This window comes from Phyllostomus discolor, chromosome 6 (genome assembly GCF_004126475.2).
Source record: "Phyllostomus discolor isolate MPI-MPIP mPhyDis1 chromosome 6, mPhyDis1.pri.v3, whole genome shotgun sequence".
NCBI lineage: Eukaryota > Metazoa > Chordata > Mammalia > Chiroptera > Phyllostomidae > Phyllostomus > Phyllostomus discolor.
Window position 1 is genome coordinate 18,371,337 of NC_040908.2, and position 12,555 is coordinate 18,383,891.

Here is a 12,555-nt window from a genome sequence, read left to right on the forward strand (position 1 = left end):
CCACTGATGATTGCCCTTTGGATGTTATGACTGGAAGTTAAAATGTCTGCTTTTGTTTTGCAGCTCGAAGGAAGGGAATGAGAGCCTGCTTTCAAAAACACGAAAATGTCTTTCTGATATTGTACGTGTTTGCTTCTTTGAGGCAGGACGAAGCATAGCCCATAAGTGTGCCCGATTTCTAGCCTTGTGCATTAGGTTGGTGTTTTTTTAATTTGGAACTATACTGTCTAGGTGCCCCTGCAGTTTGGCAGGTGATACCTTGTCTCCAGTGTATCTTGTTGAATGTATCCGTAACTTAAGCGAATTTGCAAAACTTGATGAAGGCTTTTGAGATTCTAAGTAAGGATTTTGGGTTCTTAGGGGTAGATGTCATGTTAAATAAATCTACTACTAAATAGGCTTCTCTGTCTATTAAAAGCAGTTGAGGGAATATGGAAGGGGAACTCTTTTTCCACTTCCACTCCTTTTCTTTCTAGTTGTCTTTGGATCCTTCACCTGAGGCCTTGTTCCGTGTTATGTGACAGTCTTACCAGGCTTATTTATAATATTGGCCAAGTCACTTTCTCTACACCTTGAGACTCAAACTACCTATAAAGTTTTTAAAAGCTAACAGTCAGTATTGACTGTATTTGCTTGTCTGCCCCTTTTGGTAAAGAGAATGGTTTAATACTTAAGAAAACATTTGTAAAGACCCTTGGTATAATTAGTTTCTACTGTCTTTTTGCATGTCTGTAGGGCTTTAAGGAAGAATTTTCTTGAGATCAGTAGTAATACATTTTGAAGATTTTTAAAATAACTGCATCATGTGTTGGTTGAATTTGGACCTTGATTATCAATGTATTTAAATTTTTTTCCTTGATTATCAATGTATAAAATTTTTTCCTTTAAAAAATTTTTCAGTAATGGCAGATGTGACCCATGCCAGCCAGGATTTGGATCTGTCCTATTGAAGGCTTTACTTGACAATATGTCATTTTTACCTGCAGCTGCAACTGGTGGTATGTGAAATTAGTTTACTCACTAATAACTGTAGTCATAGAAATGTTTCACAGTGTATCTAGGATTATTTAGTAACTTTTTCCCCTGTTAGTTCCCATTTTTTCTGCAGCTTACCTTTTTTAAGGGATTGCATTTTGATTGGGTAGGGAGGTACTCTGTTCAGTTTATTGCTAGGAAAAAGTAAGAGAGTTAAGTATGATTGCCAACTCATCTTAATTTATATATTTTCTGTATTTCATTAAAATTACTGTGTTGTTTGGCCGTTTAATGACTATAGATCAGACATCACAAACTGAAATGCCAGCAATGACCAGAGAGATGACATAAAGAAGTAAAATGGTCCATATATATAGTGTGTGTGATTAGCGGGGACTATGGCCAGCTGGAATTCTCTCAGAGTGGCCAGTGTTTTTTTCCAGCACCCGGAGAGTGTGGAAATGTCAGTCAAGAATGAACGTAGTTATCAAGTAGGAATTGAGAAAGCAATCTTTTAACGTACTGTGTGTGTGTGTGTGTGTGTGTGTGTTAGTGAAGATTTAAAAAATGTCTTTTGCTGTTTCACATTGTTACTGTGAAGGGATACTGATGTGCTCCTTTAAACCTAAAACTATCTTTTTTGTGGACATTTCTCACTGTCTTGTTTTATATATAACCAATCCATTCAAACTGGGAAAAATACATTTCAGAAGGGTTTGATCTTTTCAGTATACTAGAAAAAAGCTTTCTCAAAGTTGGTAAATGGGTATTTTATCAATATGTTAAGTTAGATGAAGAGTCTGTTTTATATTTACCTTGATCATATAATGGATAAAACTCTTCACTCTATGTTATACAGAATAGGATGTTTTGGACTTGGTTCACCATTTTAGTAGTCTTCTGTGTTTAAAATGGCTTGTTGACAATAGTCTTAGAGGTAAGATGCTTAAATTTTGGTGCGTACCCTTTTATCTCAAGTTTTATAAAAGTCTTAAAATACATAGTCATGATCATCTGTTAAGCCTTGTTGCTCTGCATGTAACTGGCATTATAAAATATATTCCATTCACTTGCTAAGGTGTGTTATTTGTAGTTCTGCCACTGCCATCCATTGCTTCTGCAAATTTTAGTGCAGAGAAACTGTTTCAGAATATCCATGGCTTGGAGGCCCTGCTGTCTTCCTAATATTCTAACCATTCTATAATGTCCCTTAAGGTCATCTCAGGTCATTGAAAACCTAAAGGACTAGGCAGCCTGATACACTTCTCAGAGCATGTGTTTGGAACTCTTTGTTAGTGTTGTGTTGTCTTAGAGTCATGTAAGCAAGTTGGTTCTTTGTAATCGCAAATTTTAAGAACATCTTTTTTAGGAGAAGGGGACCCACTGATAAATACGTAATCTGAAGTTTTCTTTGTTAGAAAAAAACGAGGAAAACAAACACTGATTTGTGCTGCTGTTTTCAGGCTCTGTCTATTGGTATTTTGTCTTGCTGAACTACGTTAAAGACGAAGATTTGGCTGGGTGCAGCACAGCCTGTGCGTCTTTGCTCACGGCTGTGTCCAGGCAGTTGCAGGACAGGCTGACACCAATGGAGGCTCTACTTCAGACAAGGTATTTTAATATGTGTGATGACTAATGGCCTTTTTGGACACGATGCCTCCTTTGCACAGTAGTGTTGTATATATTTGCTTAAAAACTATCTTTCTTACAAAAATATATTTAATTTATGCCTAACCTTTTTCCAAATGATATTAGCCTAAGATTTTCTCCCCCCTTTTTTTCCTGAAATAATTCCCTAAGAACTGAAGATTGTTATTCATAGGGCTATTGTATTAAAATACTTGAAAACTCTATATCTAGCTAATGGAAGTATTATTTAAAGTAATTTGTTTCTCTGTTGTTAAACTTTGTAGGTGGATTTATATAAGTCACTTATCGCCCATTAACTAGTATTCTTTATCTGTTGGTTATCAAAAAACTTAAAAACTTAAGCATAATGAAATAAGAAGTAGAGTTCTTGCCTTATCGTCAGTGTTTGAAGTAGAACATTCTTTTATTTAACATAATGGTTTTGTAATCTTTTAAATTGGAGATCTTGATTTTGGTGCGGTTTTACTCAAAGTGTTTGTACTTTCTGCTTAGTAACACAGTGACTGAGGTGAGGGGGGGCTGCCTCACATCTCCAACATGCTTCTGTCTGCAGATGAAGATTCGGTCTAGGTTCATTAGCTACCAGCTTATTGGAATCATCATTTGTTGAGTCTCTGGACCAAGTCTTTGAGTATAGGTTTATAGGGAACGCAGTTGAGGTTCACTGAATTTAATGGGTTAAATCTGGTTAGCATCTCCTCTTAAAAGTAAGTAAATAGATAATTTGTTAATTAGATGGCTGACAGGAAAATTGTTAGGACATTATTTTATTTTTCAGATATGGATTATATAGCTCACCATTTGATCCAGTCCTCTTTGACTTAGAGATGAGTGGCTCTTCTTGTAAAAATGTATACAACAGCAGCATTGGTGTTCAGTCAGATGAAATTGACTTATCGGACGTCCTTTCAGGTAGTAATAAAATTTCTTTTATTAAAGAAATTTCTGAATTTCATATTTTGGATTTAAGCTACCATTGACTTAATAGATTGTAGTTACTATATTTTATCTTTAAAAACTAAAATTTAGAACTTAACATGTGTGTGAATCATTAAACTATTTGCCTTTATTTCTTAATCTCCCTCCCCTCTCAAATATCAAGGTTGTTTTTGAAAGAGTTGTGAAATTGTTTTTTGTTTCATTGCATGTCAGTGTGACTTTACTCCTCACAAGAGACTATCCATAATTTGATTATTTGTTGTAATGTTTTAACTTTCATTTGTTGTGCTTTTGCTATTCATAAAATCAAAGCACATATTTCATATTTCAAAAAATAAAATTAATATATATTTATTGTATAATAAGCAAAGATGCAGAAATAAAGATAGTTTTCTACATCTACTATTACAGTCTCCTGAGGTAAACTGGATACACCATTATATGTGTTCCATAAAGCATTACATGTGTTCTTGTATAAATTTCTGAAGAATATGCTTTTAGGATTAAATATGTAGCTTTGTATAATCTTTTCAGGTAATCGAATTTGGCATTTATCTCATTCTGTTAGGTAGAACATGACCATTTTATTGTTTATTTCCTTTTTATTGCTGAACTTACTGAAGATGTTGCTAGTAAACCAAAATGTTAGAAAATTTGTTTTTAAACATATTAAGGTAACTACCATCTTAAATATAAGTAAGTTTTTGGAATTAGTCTCAGTTCTGGTTATTTTAATGTGAATTAAGAATTGTGAAAAAAGTACAAGAAAAATAAAATATAGAAATAATTAAATCAAATATAAGATTTCTCAACTCCAACCTCTCTACCCTTTTAGGTTACTATTGTAAATAGGATGTCTAGCCATTCAAATTTGTTTGCAATACACATTTGAACAATTTCAATGAAAGAGATCCCATTACACTTACTGGCCTGTTACTTGCTTTTTTAAATGACTTACACTGCCTTGGGTGTATGCCTCTTTTTGATGCTTTGGGCTCTGATTACTTCATGCCAGTCTGCCTCTATCCAAGTGACACATTAATTTATGATTGGAATTCAGAGGATAGGTTAGAACTAGATATATAAATGCCTTCTGTTTACCTGAATAGAGAATGAGAAATCCATCATGGAGAGAGTTTAAGGAAAAGACCATAAAGCTTAGGCCTAGCCAGAGAGTTAAACATGTAAGAGTCGCCACACTCAGTATAGAAGACCCAGGAGAAGAGAACTTAGATACCATAATATGTCTCCATATGAATGTCTCATCATCTTATTCCTCACCATTAGTTCTGCAGTGTTCCTTTTCTTAGCTAATGGCATCACTGGCACAGAACAGATCTGAATGTCACCCTTGATACCTCTGTCTTTCTCATCCCCCACATTGAGGCTGTCCACCAGGTCCTGTCTGTTTTTCCATCAGGGTATAATTCACATCTGCCTACTCTCTTACCTCTGGTGATCACTGGAAGACAGATCAAGCCATAGCTGTTATCTTGAACCTGGGGTACAGTCATAGTTTTCTCATTGGTCTTTCTGTATCTGTTCTTGCCTCACTTCAGTACATTCTCCATATCTCAATGAGTATGATTATTTTTTGATACACACCTGATCACTTTACCTCTCTACTTAAAATATTTTTCATGTCTTCCCATTACTCTGTAGTGCAACGTCTTGTGTGATCTGGCTCTCTCCCCCTTGCCACTGTGATCCATTAACCTCCTCAAGGTTCTTGGTATTCTTTCATAGAGTCTGTGGGTCACCTGTTTTCGTGATAGAACAATGTTACTGCTTTTTTCACTCCATTGACATTTGTGCTAATTATGCAAAAGCATGATGTTCTTCACTAGGTGCTTGCTATAAAACATATGCCAGTTTCTAGACACAGTTATCAGTGTGGTGACTACCAGAGGGAAAGGGGAGTGGGAAGAGGTAGAAGAAGGTATACTAGGGATAAATGGTGATGGAAGGAGACCTGACTTGGGGTGTTGAACACGCAATGCAATATACAGGTGATATATTATAGAATTGTACATCCAAAACCTATATAATTTTATTAACCAATGCCACCCCAATAAATTCAATGAGAAAGTAAAAAAAACATTATGCCAGTTTCACTTTTACTTATAAATGTCTTTGATGAAGCAGTAAAAATTGTTAATTTTATTTAATTTTGAACCCATGAGTACTCATCTTTTAAATATTTCATGGTGAGGTGGGAAGTGTGCATGAAGCACTTCTGCTGCACACTGAAGAACCTTGGCTGCTGCAAGGAAACACACTGATGTAGTTGTTTGAGTTACAAGCTGAGCTAATTTTTCTATCATGGAATACCATTTTAATTTGTAAAATATGTTTATTCAGACTTGATTGTTTGGCGGGTATTTCCCCACAGATTTATAGAAAAAGCCTATCACTATCCATCCAAATGATAGTAATTGTGGCCAGTGTGAAAAGTAGAGCCTTTAGCCCTGGCCTGGTGGCTTATTTGGTTAGAGCTTTGTCTGTTGCAGGTTTGATCCCTGGTTGGGGGTGCATGTGCATATGGGAGGCAGCTGATTGGTGTTTCTCATATCTATCTATTTCTCTCTCTCTCTCCCCACCCCTCCACTTCTCTTTCTATCTCTCTCTCTCCCCTCCTCCCCTGCCTTTTCCCTCTCAGCTGCTCTCCTTCTCCCCCTTCTCCTCCTTCCTGTCTAAAACATTAGTGAGCATGTCCTCAGGTGAGGCTTTTTTTTTTTTTTTTTTAAGAGCTTTTAAGCAGAATTAGAATTTTGGAAAATGTGTCTCCTTCACAGTGAACTTTCCCAACATATAAAGCCTTTTATTCTGATGGGTTATGATGATTAGTGAGTGTCATTTTTTGGTATTATATAATCAAAATCTGTTAACATCTGGAAGATCTGTATATAGTGGTGAACCAGTATTTTCCAAGTAATGGGTGAAAGATTATTTAAAAGTATAGGATAGGCCAATTCATCTTAGTGCAATAGAGTTTGAGAAGTTCACTGATCATATATCAGTATCACTTGGCAACTAATCTTTTTAAAACCTACTACTTCTCAAGTATTTTAATATATAAGGCTGTTTATTAAAATCTTCCTTTTTCCACTACATATTGTGTTAGGTTGGATTTTCTTCGTACACTTCTACAAAAACAACATATTGCAACACATTGAATGCAGAGACAGGAAAATCCAGCTACCCTCTAATAAGTCAGATTTGAAAAAGATTTATAAAATGTAAAACATTGTCACTCTTCCTATTATGTTATTTTCATTTTAGTAGACAGTTATTTTTCATCAAAGCATGCTATTTTTATATCTGTTGTGTTTTTTACTGTTAATTAGTATTTTCAAATTTCTGTTATAAGTATCAATATAGTATATACAAACAACATGAAAGCTATTTGGGATTCTTATTTTTTTTTTAAAGAATTTATTTAATTTTTAGAGAGAGGGTAAGGGAAGGAGAAGGAGAGGAAGCAAAACGTCGATGTGTGGTTGCTTCTCACGCACCCTCTGCTGGGGACCTGGCTTGTGTCCCAGGTGTGTGCCCTGACTGGGAATTGAACTGGCAACCTTTTGGCTCATATGCCAGCACTTAATCCACTGAGCCACGCCAGCCAGGGCAGAATTCTTAATTATTTTAAAGATAATGAAAAATAATGTTAGTACTGAAAAATATTCCTCCAGCCACATTGTTCCTGCAGTGCCATGTTCCTTCCTAGTCGTGAGATTTCAGCATGTCGTTTCTTCTGCCTGGTTTCCCCGCCTCAGTGGAATACATATGGAAAAATCTCTTTTTTCCCCACTGGTCTCATCACCTCATTGTGGGAGTATTTTACTATTCCTTGACCTAGGCTGCTTTCCCTTTAATAGTCCTTTGAATTTCTCTTGAGTAAAACAGAACACTTTAAAAAAGAAAGTTCAGTAGTGTAACTAGTTTAATGCTTAGCATAGAATATGTTTTTCATGAGGACTGGGACCTGTCCTTTTAACTCTTGCATGTCACACATTTTATATTAAGTGGTCATTAAATAATTTAACACGTGTCAGGCCCTATGCTGGGTGTCAATGAGAGATTGGAAGACAGGGTTATGGCAGTTTAATCATACTTTTAATTTAATCCTTCAGTTGTTGATAACAGTTTTTCTGGCTCCTTATTTTCATCTTGAGCTTCTGTTTTACTTTGGCTGTTAATTCTGTTTAAAGTAGTGCCAACTCCAGAAAATTGGCAAGTACTAAAAATAACTGCCCCCCCATACCACATATACTCTTAATTATTTTGTGTTTGCCCATCCAATTTTGCTGTGGTTTTATTGCTGAGCTCTTATTGTTCACATAGTTGTGACCATGTTGACTTTTTTTTACTGTTATATATTCTAACAGACTATTTGTATGATTCTATACAAATTTCTATACAAATTTGATAATCTATACAAAATACAAAAGACATTTACAGATAAATCTTGTTTATACTTTGGAGTATTTCTTTAGTTTTTATTTAGTGTCACATGTATACAATTGATGTTGTAGAATATATTCTGACTTGATGTATACTTAACAGATTGGGCAATAGCTGTTGTAAGCAGATGGTTTATTATTTTTTCCTTATTTAAAATCTGAATCACTTGTTACTGTTTCTTGTTAATGTGAATGGCCACTGAGTTGTTTTTATGCAAGTCTATTTTTGTAGCAGGGAAACCAATGTCTCCTATTTGTGAGTTTTCTGAGTAGTGTGCCCATTATTTAAGCACTGGGTGATAGTTGTGCTTTTGTTTATACATTTTCTCTACTTAAAATTGGAGTAGCACTATAATTCTCAATATGCCTGCTGCCACTTCAAGTCTTACAAACTTGTCTCTTTTCTCTGTCAGGCAATGGAAAGGTCAGTAGCTGCACAGCTGCTGAGGGTAGCTTCACGTCTCTCACTGGACTTCTCGAAGTTGAACCCCTGCACTTCACTTGTGTGTCAACGAGTGATGGGACCAGAATAGAAAGGGATGATGCAAGTACGTTTACTGGTATATACCTCTTTTTATTATATACATTCTTTTATTGTACAAGTCTTTTTATTACGTAAGTATTCACACACCTGTCTGTAGTATGGTATATGTAAGTTCCTTTACTGTCATGATAAGTACAGACTTATTGATAGGATGGGCATTTGGGGGCAAAATCCCAAGTAGTTTTATATTCTTAAGTCTATTCATAGGATCTTTTCTTACTCTCTAGTACACTATTTTAAATCTTTTTGTTTTTATGTGTAGGCATTTTTAGAAGCCTTTTAATTGGAAAAATATTAAACATAATGGAAGTAGAGATAAGAGGAAGAAGAGTCCAATAGTCTGTGTTTCCTAGACCCAGCTTCAGTAACACCAGTTGACGGCCAGTCTTGTGTGTGCCATACTGTTCTCTTTCTTTCAGCTGGAGTTCAAAGCATATTTGGCACAGTTTCTTTGAGAAGGGTGAGATGAATAAAGAGGGTATCCTCTTTTTTTCAGCTAGTTTAAAGCAACTTCAGATTTATGAACCAGCACTTGAGTGTGTTGAATAAGTCGTATTGTTGATGTTTTAAATGATTAATTAATAGAAAGTTCATTTTGTATGTTTGTCTTTTATTTTCTCCAACACTTAAACAGAGGTAAAAGTTTGCATAAGAAATCATGAAAAAGGTAAACTTGTCCTTAGCTTCGGAATTTTAAACAGAACTTAGTGGTTCTTTATTTGAGTGCCTTTTTATTCAGAATCAACATATTTTCCAATGGTGGAAATAACCACTTAGTGAAATTCATGGCTTACGTAGTTATGATGACTGTTTCAATTTAAATTAAAATATAATGTTTCTTTTGCATGGAGATGCCAGAAGGGTTAAACTTCATTTGTTTTTGTTTTTTTGACTATTAGAGTCATTTTGGAAACTTATATGTTTATACTGGAACAGACATGCTCTGACAAGAAACTGAACTTTCAGAGATTCTTTAATTATAAATTAGACTCTTTCTTGGGACTATTATAAAGTTAAATATCCAAGATTTTTGTTTAAAAAAATTATGTGTTTGAATAAGAAATGGCTTTCAGAAGTTTAAAAAATTAAAACAGATAAAAGAATAGGGTTGAAAAAGGAAAGTGTTCCTTCACATTGCCCACCATTTTCTCTCCGGCAGAGGAAACTATGGAGCCAGTTTTTGTCTTTCTACAGGTAGTCCGTCTTTCCAAGGAATCACCTCTGTGTTCCATGCAGGTCAAGACTACCACTAGCAGAGGGATTTTTATTAAATGTTAGGGCCGTGTTGTGCTTTCTGTTCAACGTTATGCTGAGGTGCTAGAAGATGACCATGATCTCTCAGCTTCCTGTTTACTTTTTTTTTTTTTTTTTTTGAGAAATATGTTGATTGTGAAATACAATGAACATACAGAAAAGTGCAGAAAACAGTTTTATCAGTCCGGCAGTTTATCACAACACATACTGTTCATCTGACCACCAAGTCAAACAGTAATATTTCCAAGACTGTAAAGGGTGTCTTTATGCCTCCTTCCCCTTTTTGTCTCTCATTCTCTCCAAAAGGTAAACATTGTCCTAACTTTTCCAGTAATCATTTCTTGGTTTTTGTTTGTTTCTTAGTATAACCAGTTAATTATGCATTCCTCCGCACTGGTTAGTAGGGGTCTATAAAACATAAAATTGAATTTATATATCTTCATCGGTCTTCTGTTCAACGTTATGGTTGTAAAATTCACTAATAGCATTGCATATGTGTAGATAGTTGTCCTCTTACACTGCTGTTAGATTCTATTGTATGAATAAAATAAAATTTATGTATCCACTATTGCTTTGTTTGCTGTTGGTCAACATTTGGGTGTTTCCATCGTGGTACTGTTCCTACTAACAGTAGTAACATTCTCTTGGATATGAATGTAAAGTGATTTGCTGTTTCACAGGGTTGTCATATATTAAACTTTAGTAAGTAATGTTATAGAAATGTACTTCTTAATTCCAAATATGTAAGGACTTTCTAGTATCTTGTTATTGATTCCTATTTCAAATTGCTGTGGGGTCAAGAGAAATGCTCTGGTTATCGATCTTGCAAAATATATTAGGAATCGTAGTAGAGGGTCAGCTTTTATAAATATTCCATGAATGCTTGACAGTAACATTTATTTAGTACTTCTTGTACAGTATGTTCTACATACTCATTTGGACAAGTTTGCTAATTGTGTATTCATTACTTTAGCTTTTGTTTTTTTGTTGTTTTTTAGCTCATAAGATGGGTATTAAAATGTGTCTATTTTTGTTTCATTACTTTTTATTTCATATGGTTTGAAACTATGATACAGATTTAGTATGGTTCTACCTGTGAATTGGATCCTTCATCGTAATGAATTGCCTCTTTATTTCTAATATTGCTCTTTTGATATTTATGTAGTTAGCATCACCTTTATTTTGCATTATTTGTATCGTAGGTATTTTTTCTACTTTTAACTTTTCATTGTCTTTTTATATTTTAGACGTATTTTCAAAAGCAATATATAATTGCTTTTTAAATCCATTCCAATACTTTGTCTTTCAGTGGAGATATTTAATTTACATTTAATGTAATTACTGATATATTTATATTTTAAATCTGTGTTTTTATATATTGTATTTCTCATCTTGCTAGATGTATCTTTTTCTCTCATTATTTTGGTGGCTACATTTTTATTGGTCTGTTCTGGTTTTTACTATTTTTAGCAGTTGTCCCAGAGATTGTTATATAGACATACCATTGACATCTAGAAGTCTGGTTGTTGTTTTTACCATACAGAGCAAATATTGTACTGAACATTACTTATATTTTCTACTTGAAGTTATGTTTATTGATTTTTAGAGAGAAGAAGGGAGAGATAGAGAAAGAATGGAAGGGAGGGACAGAGAGAGAGAGAGAGAAACGTCAGTGTGCGAGAGAAACGTCAGTGTGCAAGAGAAGCGTCCGTTGGTTGCCTCCTGTATGCTCCCTGACCAGGGATTGAACCTGCACCTGTTTTTTTCTAATTTATATGACATTGTGATTTTATACTTTAACTTTAGGTATATTTTAATTCCCATAATACATTATTATTATAATTATTGTAGTTTTTTATATTCGATAATTATTTGGATTTATCTCATAATTCCATTTTCTTGTTTTCGTTTTTGAGCTTTAATCTGGTATGATTTTATGTCTGGAGACTGCCCTATATCTTTTTTGTACTTGTCTGTTGATGAAGTGACTTAATTTTTTTGGAAAATTTTCAAATATTTTTTAATAATTAGATGAACAAACCACATAGTCATTATTGAGATTCCAATGTTATTGATGTTTCCACACTTCTTTTATCTTTTTTCTTTGCTTAAGCACTTCAAAACAAATACTAGATATTATAATACTTTGACCTCTGTATACATAACACATGCATAAGTACCTTGAAAAATATAGATTTCCCTTTAATAACTGATGCTTTTTTATCATTATCATCTAAGTTAACTATATCATGATACATTTATCATATTTAAATGAGCATAATCAATTCTATGGTATCTTTATGTGAATATCACAATAAAATTTATCTTTGATTTAGATTAAGGGATGTTAGTTATTACTTCTTCCAGTGACTTAGAGATCATCTTTTCTTACCTATTTATTACCTTACACTGTTTTTGTTAGTTTTCACTTGTTAGTCTTATTATTCCTCTTTTAAGGTAACTGTGAGTACTCAAGCTGTTTATGAGATTCATTCATACTCATTCAGTCTCTCTATCCTGATTGAGATTCATAGGACTTCTTGAATCCTTCCTTGCATCAGCTATAGAAAGAGCTCAGCCACTAGCTGATCAAAAATTGCTTCTGTTCTATTTTCTATCTTTTCGTATCTACAGCTTCATGTATGTTATACGTCATTACTATAGCTGTTATAATTTTCAGTTTTTGAATCTCTCCTTATACTGTGGATATTATCTTCTAGATTATCGTAG

The 12,555-nt window shown here is 34.1% G+C and overlaps 1 protein-coding gene across 12 annotated transcripts in view; it reads left to right on the top strand.

Moving 5' to 3' along the window:
- BIRC6 (baculoviral IAP repeat containing 6) overlaps positions 1–12,555 on the top strand; it is a 197,421-nt gene that overhangs the window by 69,808 nt on the left and 115,058 nt on the right. For 8 of the 12 annotated variants that reach the window (XR_004903615.1, XM_036027815.1, XM_036027820.1 and 5 more), the window contains exons 19-23: positions 64–195; positions 901–998; positions 2,439–2,586; positions 3,404–3,537; positions 8,441–8,587. Coding sequence is in view for 11 of the 12 variants with exons in the window: in XM_036027815.1 (XP_035883708.1) it covers positions 64–195; positions 901–998; positions 2,439–2,586; positions 3,404–3,537; positions 8,441–8,587 (659 nt within the window). In the remaining variant the exon portion in view is untranslated. The remainder of the gene's footprint in view (positions 1–63; positions 196–900; positions 999–2,438; positions 2,587–3,403; positions 3,538–8,440; positions 8,588–12,555) is intronic. The other 4 variants (XM_036027816.1, XM_036027823.1, XM_036027819.1 and 1 more) reach the window with 1 other exon arrangement.